General features: G+C 39.2%; 1 protein-coding gene across 9 annotated transcripts in view; it reads left to right on the top strand.

The window, feature by feature from the left end:
• The window catches only part of oxr1a (oxidation resistance 1a), a 115,587-nt gene that overhangs the window by 65,356 nt on the left and 34,954 nt on the right, over positions 1–15,277 (top strand). For 2 of the 9 annotated variants that reach the window (XM_058053876.2, XM_058053868.2), the window contains exon 1: positions 6,135–6,456. The exons of 6 other annotated variants lie outside the window; for them this stretch is intronic. In XM_058053876.2, the coding sequence (XP_057909859.2) occupies positions 6,291–6,456 (166 nt within the window). In that variant the 5' untranslated portion in view covers positions 6,135–6,290. Of the gene's footprint in view, positions 1–6,133; positions 6,457–15,277 lie in introns of those variants that run through there. One more of the 9 variants, XM_058053873.2, reaches the window with a different exon arrangement.

The raw sequence follows: 15,277 nt of genomic DNA, 5'->3' as shown, positions 1-15,277 counted from the left end.
ACAATCGGTAACTGTTACATTTGTTCACTTCCTGCTTTCCATAATACAGTTTAATTTTACAATCGGTAACTGTTTCATTTGTTCACGTCCTGCTTTCCATAATACAGTTTAAGTTTTTTTTGTTTGTTTTTTTAATAATATACCTTTTACCGAAGTACGAGGTGATAATTGTTTGAGGTTCTTACTCAATAGAGCTGAGTTGAAAGGCAAATCTCTCAAATTACCAGTCAATCATCGTTTTTTTGCTCTTAAAAAAAAGGACTACACATTACATTCAACAGATTATTTTTTAATGATATGTTCATTAATTTTGCAACCCTTTAAGTATATTAACAGCTAACACCACGGATGATGCAATATGCCCCCGTCTCACAATTTAACCAACAAATTATCCATTTAGCGCATCTCCTGGGGCATGAGATTCATTATCCAATTTAGTGTACTTGTGAAGCCGACGATATCAGGTGATGAACGAGGAGTGTCCAGGGTGAGGATAGTTTTACAACAGATGGAGAGAGTGCGGAACCTCTCGCCACCTGTCCATTTGGCTATAATTTCCTCTGATCCCAGAGTGCACGTCTGTCTGGTTCTAATGCCTTTGGGGGGTTAATGGAGGGTGCAGGGGCTTATGTTGAGCGCTCTGTGTGCTTTTGTGCTCCTCTTGTAGCTTAGTGATACATGGGAGGATGTTTAGGCTAATAATGAGATATATGACGACGTCTGGCTTTAAAAGAAAAGCAATTAACTCGGTCCCAAGAGTTCAATATAGATAACAAAGTGGACACTGACGTAATGGAGTATGTTGTTTTGTGACTTCACCTTCTATCTCACTGTCAAGTTTGGGGGCTCAGACTTTTTCCACATACATCCTTCTGTATATTTTTACCTATTTGCGTTGGTGTCACATAAAATGTACACATAAAGAGAGAACAGGTTGAAGGGGGAGAGGACTTAGCTCTGCAGATGGATGTGTTCTTCCTCTAAAGCCTAGTGGCCATCATTCGTCAAGGTGGCCCCCGGACCACGTAGACACCCAGAGAGGATGGATGACCGTGAGCGGGGGCAGTGGAAGTGGAGGTGAAAGATAGCTTGCTCTGACACCACTAATCATTGATCACCACCAGCCACCCCACTGACTAATCCCGAGAGAGAAACGCGTGCAATAACGGTGGATTGAATCGTTGTGGATGTGGGTTATTGTTTGACGCCATGACACAACTCATCAACAATAACATCCTTGTTTTCTGTTGCCTATTAATATTAGAATATGATACAGAAGACGCTTATTGGTTAGCTCAATATTGACCTCTACTATTTCAAGGTTACTTTATCTTGATAAAGGAAGTCACACTTGCTGATGGGGATGGCTTTCAAATTTACGTCACATAAATCATAACTATCCCTTTGACTAATAAGCAATTGTTATTATTATTATCATTTTAAATGTATCATACATTAGAAAAGTTTGCCAGATCATTACCAATAAATACATGTGCTTTATAATTTGAGACAAACGTATTCTGTTTTAACTGGCAGAAGAAAATACAAGCACATTACCTCGATTTTATCTTCACTCCACTGGCTGCCTGTACATTTTAGGGTTCATTTCAAAATTCTTTTATTTGCTTTTAAATCCCTCAACGGTCTTGCGCCGCCGTATCTCTCTGAGGTCTGTAAGGTCAGCTGATCAGTTGCTCCCGAAAGAGCCGAAAACAAAGCGAAAGCTCAGGGGGGGATCGTGCCTTTACTGTTGCAGCCCCAAAATTTTTGAATAATCTGCCTTAGCATACAAAACAGGCCTCCTGTCTGTCGGTTTTTAAATCCCATTTTAACACCTATTAGAAGGTTGACTTTTTACTTTTCTTTTTGGATTTTATTCTTTTTTTACTTTGATTGTGCCGTATTTTATCTCATTTTATTTTATTTTATCAATTTTTTATCTTATTTTATTCTAATTTACCATACTGACTTCATTTTTATTGTGCTTTGTATTTTTAATCTTCTTGGAATGGAATGGAAACCTGGTGTTTGTTTAATCGTGCTATATAAATAAAATAGATTGGATTAGAAACGTATTTTATTTAGTGTGAAAATGACATTGAATCCACATTTTTGCCAGGATTTTGGCTTTTCAAGTCTGTGGTTTTAAACATTTCACCAGATGATGATGAACAGTTTATTTCACTTTGTTGTTGCTTACTCAAAACATTTTTATTTCTCTCACATTTCTACCTCTTTTAGATTCAACAACGAAAAATGTAAATTTGTGCAATTTTTCAACTGGTCTTATCATTTTGAAGAAGAGTGCACATACCCACGTTTAATGTATATGTGATGCAAACTGGAGCAACAAACGGTTCTGTCTGTGGTTTGAGTGACACTTGTATAACCGCAGTGTTGAATAATTATTCCTCCAGATGATGTGGTGAATCATTGTCACAGGCAACACACGACATTTGATTATTTTTTTTTTTCTTCCATGAATATTTGAGCCCTGCTGTGAAATAGAAAAACATGCTCAGCTGCTGTAGCAATGACAGCTTTTGAGAGGCGAAGCTCCGTTCCCCCCGAAGAGAGCCTCCAAGAGGGTGGGATCCTCTGACAAGGACTGTTAAACACTTTGAATTGTGGCTATTGTCTGGATGCCTCAGCCTGCTTCTTCTAAATATCTTCATGGGTTGTCGTCTTGTTGGATAATAGACCAGAATTTGTGAAATGCAAAGCCCCGGTGTGGTCTTGTAGTTAGACTGGAGTTGAAGAAATGTTCCACGAGATGTCGATTGCTCCCAGTGATCTCTTTTGCCTCACGCACCACAATGAAAGTTCCCAATTACCAGACTCCAAAAGGCTTGTTTGAGTTTGCCAGCAGGTGAAATCACGCCACTTGAGTGAGTTTCCTGCTGCTTTCCACTCTAATGGGAAATGTCATATTCTGTGAAAATGTGTTTACGTGCATATGCTAACAAAGCCATTCTGCTTTTCTGGGTGTACTTATGCTCTTTATCCAGTGCAAAAATGCCCCCCTGTGTCCCTTCTGTTTGTTGTGCCATAATAAAGATGCTCCTGTTCTCAGGATTAGGCTGCAGCCTACCTTGCGCTCAATGGGAAGTGCTGAGATTAACATTTTGCGATTCCCTCAGTGCTGCACTCGTAGATGATGACAAAGCGTCACAAACAAGACCCTCTCAAGGCTGTTGCTGGCAGCGGCTGTCATTGGGGGGAGGGGGGGCGTATTTGCACAGCAAGACCTCACGACTAAACAGAATTATTCATGGTGTAGTCCTGTTTTAGCAAGTGCTGACTTAAGACTTAACTACCATATTTTCTGGACTATAAGTCGCTCCAGAGTATAAGTCGCACAAGGCCAAAAATGCATAATTAGGTAGAAAAAAAACATACATAACTCGCATTTTTTGTGGGTAATTAATTTTCCAAACTACTTGACCAAAACAGACATTATGTCATCTTTGCAATACAATAAACAATAAAAGAATAAAGAACAGGCTGTATAGGTGTAAGATATGCTAACACAATGGTTATTCAGCTACACAAAAAATAAACACAAACAGAAAGGTATTCAGTGTTCATGCAACAAACAGTTTTTTAATTTATAAAGTCGCTCTGGAGTATAAGTCGCAGGAACAGCCAACCTATGAAAAAAAGTGCGACTTATAGTCCGGAAAATACGGTAAATAAATGTATGGAATCTATAAACCTATGTATATATGCATATGTAAACCTATGCATATGAGTCGTCTGTATGCTAAAGTTAAGGAATTAAACTTAATACTGAACATCACTGTGACATCACAGTGAGCCGGTGTTCGAAAAAACTCTCAGAGCAATTCCCAACTTCTTTGAGGGCTCACTTCCAAATGCGCAAACCTCTTTATCCGAAACTTTGGCATCGTTTAACACAGGGGTCTCAAACTCAATTTACCTGGGGGCCACTGGAGCTAGGGTCTGGGCAAGGCTTAAAAACAGAAAAATATACAGACTTTTTCTACAATAAAAGCTCTGATAAAACATTCCACTGTTCTCAAATCTTAATTTTTATTTTTCTGCACAAAATAAGATGAAAAATAAATAAACAAATCAAGAATAAGGAAAATCAATCAATCATTAATAAATAAATATAATAATAATAATAATAAAACGGCAAATAATAAAAACTTAAGAAACCACATATAGTTGGTGGGTAGACAAATTATTTTTTTCAGATTAAAATGAACAAAGCATTATTAGAGCCCTGTAGACATGACAAAACACGACTATAGTCACATTTATACTTTTTTTATTTACAACATATTGCGCAACTGCAGGGTCTTGAGACACATGCTAACTCGCAAACTAGAGAGCTAGCGACCTAAACGGTAGCCTCCAAGTTATTTCCTTTAAACTTAAATAGCCAAAAACTTACCACTTCCACACGGATAGGGAGGATAACTATTAACAGTTATTTAACCTTTAACATGAACATTAATCAAACGTAATAATTTTTTCTGGGTACATGATACCATACAGCATCCATGTCAAACTAACATTAAACTTTCATATCAAGGCGGGGGCCTCAAACTAGTGTCCTGCGGGCCACTTTTGGCCCGCGGGCCGCATGTTTGAGACCCCTGATTTAACATGATAATATTGATTTATATTTCAGAAAAGTGGAAAAAGTATAATAGTAATAATAATAGTAATAATAATCCCCTTTAAGTGAAATACGATAAGGTTGCAAAGCAGGGAGAAGGGGTGATTCTGGCTCCCTATGAGGATTTAATGGATGTTTTTTTGAGTGCTGTGGGCAGCTGTGTAGCAACACAGTGTATCACGCAGCTACAAGGCCCTGTGGGGTGGCGCCGGGGCCAGTGTGACGCCCGTCTGATTACACTGTCCCAGTGCCAAGTGTACCAGCAGGGCCCCGTGCAATGTCATAGAGGAACACGGGGTCAGATGAAGTCTTGTCGCTGCATATTTATGTAAGGTTTGGTATAGTAGTGTAGTTGGTTGTATCGACTATACTAGCTATTATTAGTCATGCAAATGTGTTTAAATGGTATTGAGAATAAGTTACCTGTCCCGTGACCCCTTTGGTGATGATGTATAAATAGTAGTGTTGCACAGTGTGGATAAATGATTCATGTGCAGCACTCTGTGCTTGAATATTGGTGTTCAAGGCTTTTAGCTGCATTGATGTATGTATTGTTTGTTTTTTTTTGCTATAATTGTATATAGGCTTGATTACCTTGCTTTGTGGTAAAAGATATTGACCTTTTTGGGGGAAGAGGATAGGAAACAGAGGCACTTTATTGGTGCATAAAGGTTACAAAGTCAATGCGGACATGAGCTGTATCCTTATTCATCTTTTGGAATAATATTGAAATAAATGTCATCATTATTTTCTTTTATTGTTGTTTTTTTATTGTTTGCCATAACCGTACCTGAACTTTCACTAAAGGTCACTAAAAGTCTTCACTGTGCAGCCTTCACTGTGTCCAGCAGATGGCGCACATTCAGTATTGAGCTTGACTGCCTGACTCAACTCTTCTCACTTTTACCAGCTGTCCCTTGTTTCATAATGTGTCAGATCCCAGCTTCAGATGAGAAGGCTTTCTGAGAATAAAGCACATTGTCCTTCTCTTTATATGTCATACATACAATAGCTCATCATTGAAATTAATTAAACTCCCAAGTACAATTTTGTTTTTGTATGAACACAGAAATGTAATGATGATATCCACACAACAGTACCATTATTGCCATTATTTAGGTTAACAATATGAATATATAACATACAAACAATATAACAATATGAACAACATAACAACAACAAACATATTTATGAAAATAAACACCCAAGACAACCAAAAAAATCACCTTAGTATTGATCTGATACTGTTACCACTCTTGGTATCAACACATCGATATTTGGATCGCCCCACATCTTTAGAAAAGAGGAATTTTTAGCATATTTATTAGCAAAAATATGATGTATTTTTTTCTATATAAAAACAATTTGAAGGGTCCTTATTGCGAGGTGTCTTTATTGAATGTTAAGTCATTAAACGTCAGTTTAAGAAGTGCTAAACTGTAGTACAGTTTAAGTCCACAAGGGGCGCACACAAAAAGACTGTGTAAAGTGGTGACGTAATAGAAATAGTTTGTGTATAGGAATTTGTGTTCTGTCAGAGACTTTTCTCACCTCTGCTTTAAGTTAACAGAGAAATGTCTACGGCCGTGGTAGCCATCAAAAGTCGTCGTTCTTAGCTGCTTTAAAGCTAAGTTTGGTAGTTATGGACTACCGCTATATTCTCTCTGTAACCGGCAGCGGAGCGAGGGCTGTCAGGGACGTTATTGCCCACAGACTGTGGCCTGTATTCGGACAGGAGGAGGAAGTACATTACAACCCGTACCATGCCGAGACAGTTCTGGATAAAAGCACAGTTAACTCCGGAACAGGTTGGTGAAACTTCAGTCATGTGTGTTCGTAGTTTGGAGATCACTGGAAGCTCTTTTTGCTCAAGCTAGGCTGTCAACGTGTACCTTGCGCCCAGGGGCGCAGTGCAAAACTCCCTTCAAATATCTTAACTTTTATGTCGCCTTATCGACAATTGGTTAAATGTACATATTTACTATATTTACTAGTTGTAATGTGTAACAAACTAACCGATGCTACATTCGTCGTCGTTGGTTGTTTAAACCAACTTTTATTATTTAAAATAATGACAGATGTGTACTTGTAAACAGTTATTACTGCCAATCTACCGCGTTGTATTATTTGATTGCATTTCTGCACTGTGATTCGGTATTACGTGGTACACATGGACTTTGGTTGAGCTGCAAGGAACGACTAAAAGAAGTAGGCGACAGTTGCCACACCGGCTGACGTGACCTGAAACGCTATTGTTGTGAAGGCATGCAGTTCGTTAGTGAGGTAACATTCTGAGACATTTTAAAAATAATTTTCACATGTGCTGAAACGACTTGATGCCAGGGTTACTGCAAACTAACTGAATGAATGCAGCATTTGCAATGTAGTCATGGATGGATTTGACCCAGTCACACTCATAAACATGCCAGTAAACACTCAATAAACATGCTAACCCTTCTCCAACATTTTGCAAGTCCACTGTCTCCCAGATGACTGTGAGACCAACCAGCTGACAGGTCACAATGGTTGCGTTTTGTGCTCTGTTTGTCAGTAGGACATTTAACAACTGAGGCATTTAGAACACGTACATGTGGGTACTCCAAACTATACAGCCAGTCAGTGAGTCATGTCCCCAAGGCCGTTTCACATTGTGTCCCCTCTCTGTATTAATGACATTTTCGGTATTTTTATTCATCGTTGTTACAGTGGAAGCTATAATAAGTCCCTCCAGAGTTTTGCTGGGGTTTTTTTTGTCATTGTTATGCTAGAGTTTGCGGCAGCTTCCTGGAAAAAGTTGTGGCAAAGGATTTATTTTTGTTGAATAATATTGCATCAGCTTGTGATTTTATGAATTTATCAGTTTTCTTTGCAACCTTAACCCCATAAATCACAGGATTTCAACAATCATTCATTCATTCATTTTCTACCGCTTATCCTCACAAGGGTCACGCGGGGGTGCTGGAGCCTATCCCAGCTATCTTTGGGCGGGAGGCAGGGTACACCCTGGACTGGTGGCCAGCCAATCACAGGGCACATATAGACAAACAACCATTCACACTCACAATCATACCTATGGACAATTTGGAGTCGCCAATTAACATGCAAACTCCACACAGAGATGGCCAAGGGTGGAATTGAACCCTGGTCTCCTAGCTGTGAGGTCTGCGCGCTAACCACTCAATCCTCGTGTAGCCCAGGATTTAAACAAATCAAACAAAATATTTTATTTGCATATTAAACATTTTTGAACATTGACATTCCCTCCTCCACAGGCTTTTTTTAAGATAGCATACGTGCTAATCGCAGGATGCGCCTACATTAAGATTGTAATGTAAATGTTTTGACACTGTACCAGAAGAGAGCCTGGCTAACCTGTATTGCACCTGCTGCGGAATTGTGAATGAAGTTGAGCCAAAATACAGCTCCTAACTATTCACTTTTTCTGGTGGTGTAAGTAATGTGCGAGAGTGAAACAACATGGCTGTGCTCCAGGTGATTGTTGTTTATACATGTCAACTAAACGGTTTCTTATGTACAAATTGGCCGATACCCGATGGATCAGCACTGATTTCACTGAAATCATTTATGTGGAACAATGCGGAACAAAACAATGCACACAGTCGTCAAGGGTTTGTGTCTTTATCAGCTGAACACTGACTACTCTAAAGTGTTTCCACCCTTTTTTGTGCATTATAACATAAGAAAACGAGTTAATATCAGCTAGCTTACAATGCTGTCATTGGGATACACCTCTACAAAAAACCTTACATGTACACTGATGATATAACATGTAATAGTTGCAGTATCTTGTCGAATTAAAACGCTACCGAAACATCTTGATACACATACTTATGCTAGTTCTGTCAATAACAACAACAGCAGCATCGATAAAGCGACAGCACTCACGATATCCGCTCTCATTGGAGCACCCCTTGGCTCTGAGAAAGCTTTCCTGTAGGACAGCACAGTCTTGCTTCACACTTGACTGAACGTACTGTACGGGGGTTTGCAGTTCATGCAAAGTCATCAAGCACCAAGCTCAGTTGCTGGCAGGGTAATTGTTTTATCTAATTAGGACACAGAATAATCAGATGCATGCTTTGCTGCACTTAAAATGCATGGAAGGTCTCGGGGTTTATTAGCAGTCCCTGTGCCTCCTTTTCCAGCAGAAGTGTAAACCGTTGGGGTAAATTATGTATGCAGGTTACTACCCGACTGGACCAAAGAAGACGACTAGCTAGGCTTGTGTGAGCAGGGATGATAAATGCTCGACCACTAACATAGGCAATCGCTTATTTGAGGTGAACTCTGATGGAGGGTGATGACCAGGATCATTACCTAACCTCGAGCTTAACCATGTAACTGAGTTCATACTAACCTGCGTGCAGTTTCGTTAGCTTACTTTCTTTTCTTTTCTTTTCTTTCTTTTTTGCTTTTTCTTGAGTTTTAATTTTTTAAATCGTAATTTTTTCGATTCTACGGGCATTCACATGCAATGGTAATGGTTTTATTTCATTTGAACATGCATCAGATTACAATTGAATGCATCACATAATCAGTTCACAGTTCCACATATCCAAAAGGAGTAGGAAGAAGCAAAGCTTATTAAATCCTACCCCTCCATCTGGTACTTTTACAATCAGTAACTGTTACATTTGTTCACTTCCTGCTTTCCATAATAGAGTTTGTTTTTTTTTGTTTTTTTGTTTTAATAATGTACCTCGTACCGAAGTACGAGGTGATATGACCATCCAATGACATAATGTGTACCATAGTAAGTGTCAATATAGTGATATATATAGCACATCATGACTGGTTCAAGACTCTTCATCCTTGTATTTAGCAAACATCAACTGCTTTTATTGTTTCTTGAATTGGCTCATCGTTCTGCATTGTTTGAGGTCCTTACTCAATCCATTCCATAGTTTGGTTCCTGACATTGCAATCATCTTAGTTTATTATGGCATTTGAAGAACAAACACATGAATGAGTATGGTCAGGTTTCAGGGATCATCAATCAAACAGCAACTAATAATACGCCCGTACTGTATGCGTGACAGTCAGAAGGCTAAGCAAATTACACGAAAAATAATTGAATTAATCAGACGAGATGACCGGCCTTTTTCTGCAGTGGAAGTCACTCTCACTTACCGGGGGGACAGGGGTGGTGGGGATCAATATAATGGTAATGTTAACGCTGAAGTAATGATGGAACACAATTGGTCATTGTCAACGTGCAAGATGCCGCTAATCCACCAGCTGTGAACCACACCTCTGTTTATTCCCAGGAGTTTCATTGTTTGCTAAAGTTGGAGAGCTAACACTGAACACTTTGTCCGAACAAGCAGCAACTGATGTTAACCTGATTAAATACGTAACGCAATACACGGTCGGCCCTCACCTCGCCAGTGCAAATCAATGGCATGAACGTCACCATTCACACTCACATTCATACCTATGGACAATTTCATAATTGCTCTTTAACCAAACTAAATGTTTTGTCAGATTGCCCGATTAATGGAAAAAGAATTCCTGATTTACTAAAATACTTAATAGCTGCAGCTCTAGTTTATAGTAGCAATATAATTCCAGGTTTCCATAATGATTGTATACCCGACACAGAAGAGCAGACTTAAATCACGGTTCCTTAACACGGTATTTGTGCTTCTTGTTTATTACGAAGATCCGATATGCAGAGTTGTGTTTCTTATAGCTGAGCTCATCACTTCTGCTATTTATTGAAGCTGTAACCTAAGAGGTGAGTGTTGCTGCAGAGATGCTTAGGGGCTCCACAAGGAGACCTGAAGAGACAAAGATGCAAGTACAGTATGTAAAAACAAAAGGTGTACAGTTTCATTTTCTCTTGAGGTTGCCATTTTTTATTTTATTTTTTTGGCCATGTTGTGTTAGAGTTCCAACACAGATGCAGCAGCTGTTGAAGAAGCTGCAGCCAAGTCACATTACGCATATGTATCATCCTAATCGAACCAGCCGATGCAGAGGTTGGCTTCAGCAACACCATTCATCACATCTCCTTTACTCTTGACACCAGCCAAGCACCCCCCCACCCCACCCAACCCCACCCGTTGGCCTTGCAAAAAAGAAAACGCTCACACGGCAATAACCGGAACACCTAAGGTTTCTCTAGTTAGTCAACCTCGGGTCAGAGTGCATGTGGCTGTGACATGGACAAGCACAGCTTGTCGAGTGCTCAAGTTGGGCAAACATTTCTTTAACATTGGAATTATATAATACAAACCAAGAGTCTTTGATAAATGATACAAATTTGTTTATTTCTTTCGGCAATCTAATCTAAAAAAAAAAAACAACACAACACAATGGAGCCTGAGAGCGATGACGTGACTGCTCACACATTCAGTGCATTCAGATATTTGCTGTTCTACTTAAGTCCGCGGGTGTTCTTGGCGTGCGTTTCAAACTGTTCAACTGAGAAGAAAACGTACATCATCTATTTCATGAAGACAGTTGTGTAGGTTTTACATAAATAAATAATTTTGCACTCAAAATAATAATTTTTGTCCTCACTCTATCCTACTTGATGGTGGTAATTAGCTGAGGTGGGTCACATGACTTGACTGGAGTCAAACTCCAGTCATTTGTGACTTGACTTGACTTGATACAGTTGACTTGAAAGGTCAAACTTTTTTTTTTTAAATAATTAGATTACATTAGAAATGCATAATTTGAAAAATGATGCCTTGGAGGCAACTGGACCAAAAATGATAAGGATTAGTTTGTTTGTCAATAATGGTATGCTTGTCAATGTCGAATGTCCGCAGCTGTGGGTCGGTCACATGACTTGACTGGAGTCAGACTCCAGTCATTTGTGACTTGATTTGATACAGTTGACTTGAAAGGTCAAACCTTTTTTTTTTAATAATTACGTTAGAAATGCATATTTTGAAAAATGATGCCTTGGAGGCAACTGGATCAAAAATGATAAGGGTTAGTTTGTTTGTCAATAACGGTATGGAATGTCCGCAGCTCAAAAATCTACAAAACTAAGCTAACTTCTCAATAAAATGTGCAGTAAAAAGGTCTCTAGCAAAATGTATTTGCTTGTCAAATGGCTGGAAAGGTAATGTTTGTTAACATGAATGCCAATGTCATTTATTACGCTAACATTTTCAGATATGCATCAGATTTATGTGACATTATATCCAGTAATACACAGTTATTCATATGACCAGGCGGACAGCAGTGCACTACATCCACAAGTTTTTGTGGCAATTTGGTTTCTATGGCAACAGATGTCTATATGAATACGGATGAGAGTGCGTCAACAGGAACACGCCTCAGTATAGGCATTGCATTTTTGACTTTGACGATCCCGGCAAGGCCACCATCACGCACGGTAAAGAATTTACAACACATTAGGAAGAGTGTGATTATTCTACACGGGGAGAGTATTAATCAGAGGAGAGGGCAGATTGACCGCCTCCTGTTGCGGCACGGGTACACACTTGTGACAAGAATGCTATCACACACACAGACACACACGCAGTTTCCTGTTAAAGTTGAGGGGTGTTATTCTCGTCTGAGGGTTGAGTGAGGATAGGAATGAAGAACCTGACTATGCTCCTGTTCATAGTTTGTAAAAAAAAAAAAAAAAAAAAAATCATTGTTTCCCTTTAAGCATTCAGTTCTGCTGAAACTTAAAAATGACTTGTCTAAATTCACACCAAAAAATGGTACGGGCGCAACCGCTCTGTAAGGTCATGTTAGGTTTTATATAACACCACAGCACAAAGGAAGTCATTTAAGGACATATATTCCTATTGACCAGGTTGTCTTTCTGTTAAACAAACAGACAAGATAACCTTATTGACACACGTGGTATTATTCCTGTCTCGGTGCGACCACAAGTTTACAATACTGTGCTCTCTGTCACGCATGACGGAGCAATCAAAGGAACTGTATGACAGGTCTTTATTTGAACGAGATTGCCGCAGGTTTTGACTTTTGGTTTTATCTTTTTATATTCGCTTATTTTACAGAAGGTGATATTTCTTCAGTGTAAATGGTGGGAGCAATCACATTCATTCATTCATTTTCTACCGCTTATCCTCATGAGGGTCGCATGGGGTGCTGGAGCCTATCCTAGCTGTCTTGGGGCAAGAGGCGGGGTACACCCTGGACTGGTCGCCAGCCATTCACAGGGCACATATAGACAAACAACCATTCACAGTGGTATAAAATATGCGTACAGTTTTAACAGGACAAAAAGTAACTAATAATAACACAAATAAGTCATTCTCTGACTCACTTATTCTTGCACACATGCACATTTATTTTTTTGCTATCCTTTTTTCCAAAAATCTTCTGAGACTGTAAAAGTATTTGTTTAGAAAGTTGACATTTACTGCAGTTGCTATGATTTATTGCAGCATGCAGTAAATGTAATAAGCAAGCGTGGGCTTTTTAATTGCAACAGCCTTTCTGTGAGTTGAAGATATTTGATGCTTGCTTTTTAAGTTGCTTGTTACTGCCCTTTACAGCTGTAAATGTTGTTTAATTAGGGACATTAAATTTCATTTATCCTGCTTTTTCTTTGCTGTAACCAAGGTTTTGGGGCACGTCGGCAATTGTATACACCCTGAAAACATTAGCATCACTCGAGACTTTAGCATAAATCAGTGGTTCCCAAAGTTTTTACAATTGCGTACCCCAAACATTTCACCTGAAGCCTTGTACATTGATTTTTCAAGGCTATTTTCAATGTTTAAGACCCGAATTGTCCAAACTATGAATGCATGAAAAATGTCTCAGGCAGTCTTAACCGGTATTAGTACAGCACCTGTGCAATGTGGCTGTGGGTGACAGCTTTTTCCTCGCCAACTGTTAAGGTTTTTCTAATAATAACAGCTGGGGAGGGCTACATAACCAACAGGCAGGGAAAACAAGCGAGCGGAGGGAAATCTGCTCGTGTATTCTATCAGAGCATGAGGGAATGTTAGTCACGTCGTTGTTGACTCTCGTGTTCCCTGCCAGCTTCAGTTTCATTGCTATGTATGAAGCGCGGGAACTGTATATTTAGCAACCGTGATTCATCTATAGCAGATTGCTAATCAAGAATTCAGAAATGATGATTCGTCAAGTATTTTGGACGATACAGTGTATCTTTTTTTTTTTGTTGTTGTTGTTGTTGAATTGTTCACTAAGCCGTGATATCCCATATTGGCAGCCTTATTTGTTTTTCCTGACACACAGTAACTCCTTTCATTGTCCGTGCAAGTCACATACTGTAGCTTGCTTCCACTTGACCCTGTGTTATTGTGATCGAGGCCATTAACCCGCCAAGTAAAATGTTTTTTCGTCCTGATTACTCGGATGAAGAGCAAATGATTATTTTCCGCCATATTGTTCAGGGAAAACTGTTACTGTACTGAACATTGATTGGTCATCATGACCCGAAGATTGTTTCTGCATACATTTCTCGTACCGCCGTCTCTCAGTATTGTGAGCATGTTATGTCATACCGTCTGAATGGATACCAGCGGAAAAAATTCCAATATATTCCTGAATACAAATGAATAACGAGAAACAAGCCGTATTTTCTGCACTGAACAAACACATCTTTGCAGCCATTTATGTGAAGCTACTGTATTATTTTCTTACAGTTTTTATACACAGCCAAATGCTTCTTCTTTATTTTGTTTTTTTACAATAGAGTCCGGCTTTTTGCATGAGGTTGCAAAGTCGGTAGCCACGTTTACATGGACCCAAATATTCCAATTCCATTCGAGTTATTTGCTCAAATGGAAAGAATCTAACCTTTGTATACACCTCATTCCGAAATAAAAGTGCCAATCCGAATGAATATATAATCGGATTCGCAGGAGTGGAATATTCCTTTCCCCAATCCGATTGAGGTATCGTGTACCCGCTCAAAAGGAAAGTTGTCAGCCTGCGTTCTTCTTTGTGGTGTTTTTCTTCTTCTGTTGTTTATTGGCGGTTGGCAAGCTTTCGTGTGCATTAGCGCCATCTATGGAACAGAATCTAAACCCTTCTATACGCCATTCACAAGTCAAGTTTTATTAAAAAAGAAAATATACATCTATATAAAACATGTGCCGAGCTTAATTATAAAATATTAGCAAGATTGAACTTTATCTTTTCCTGTTCCTGGGTGCGTTCTTTCAGCGAATGCTGAGATATGACGTAACACAAAGCTGGAGACGTTCTTCGATTTTAAAAAAAAATGGAGGCAAGCAATCGGCACTGGACTGCTGCGGAAAGTTTGTTTTTGATTGAAACAAAATTTCAAGACTGGACGAACGAAAAACTGGCAATACGGAGTTATTCCAACAAGTGAAAGAAAAAATTGAGGAAGTCGATATCACGTGATGTTGGTGTTTACGCTTTACTGCGCATGACCCATTGACTATTCTGGTTGATTATAGTGGCGCATGTAGACACGCCATTGGAATATGGCTATTGAGAAGGCCATTAAAAAACTATTTTGACACTCTAACACAAACGTCAGTCATCAACAAAACGTCCCTTACTCACAGTGCAACCAAAAATAACAAGTGACACATGTGGAACACACAATGCGACAGCACCACACGGACTATGTAGGTATTGAAATAGCTGCTTACACATTGA

This window comes from Doryrhamphus excisus, linkage group LG5 (genome assembly GCF_037039965.1).
Source record: "Doryrhamphus excisus strain RoL-2023G ecotype Guam linkage group LG5, RoL_Dexc_Guam_v1.1, whole genome shotgun sequence".
NCBI lineage: Eukaryota > Metazoa > Chordata > Actinopteri > Syngnathiformes > Syngnathidae > Doryrhamphus > Doryrhamphus excisus.
This window is presented reverse-complemented; position numbering and strand designations above follow the sequence as displayed.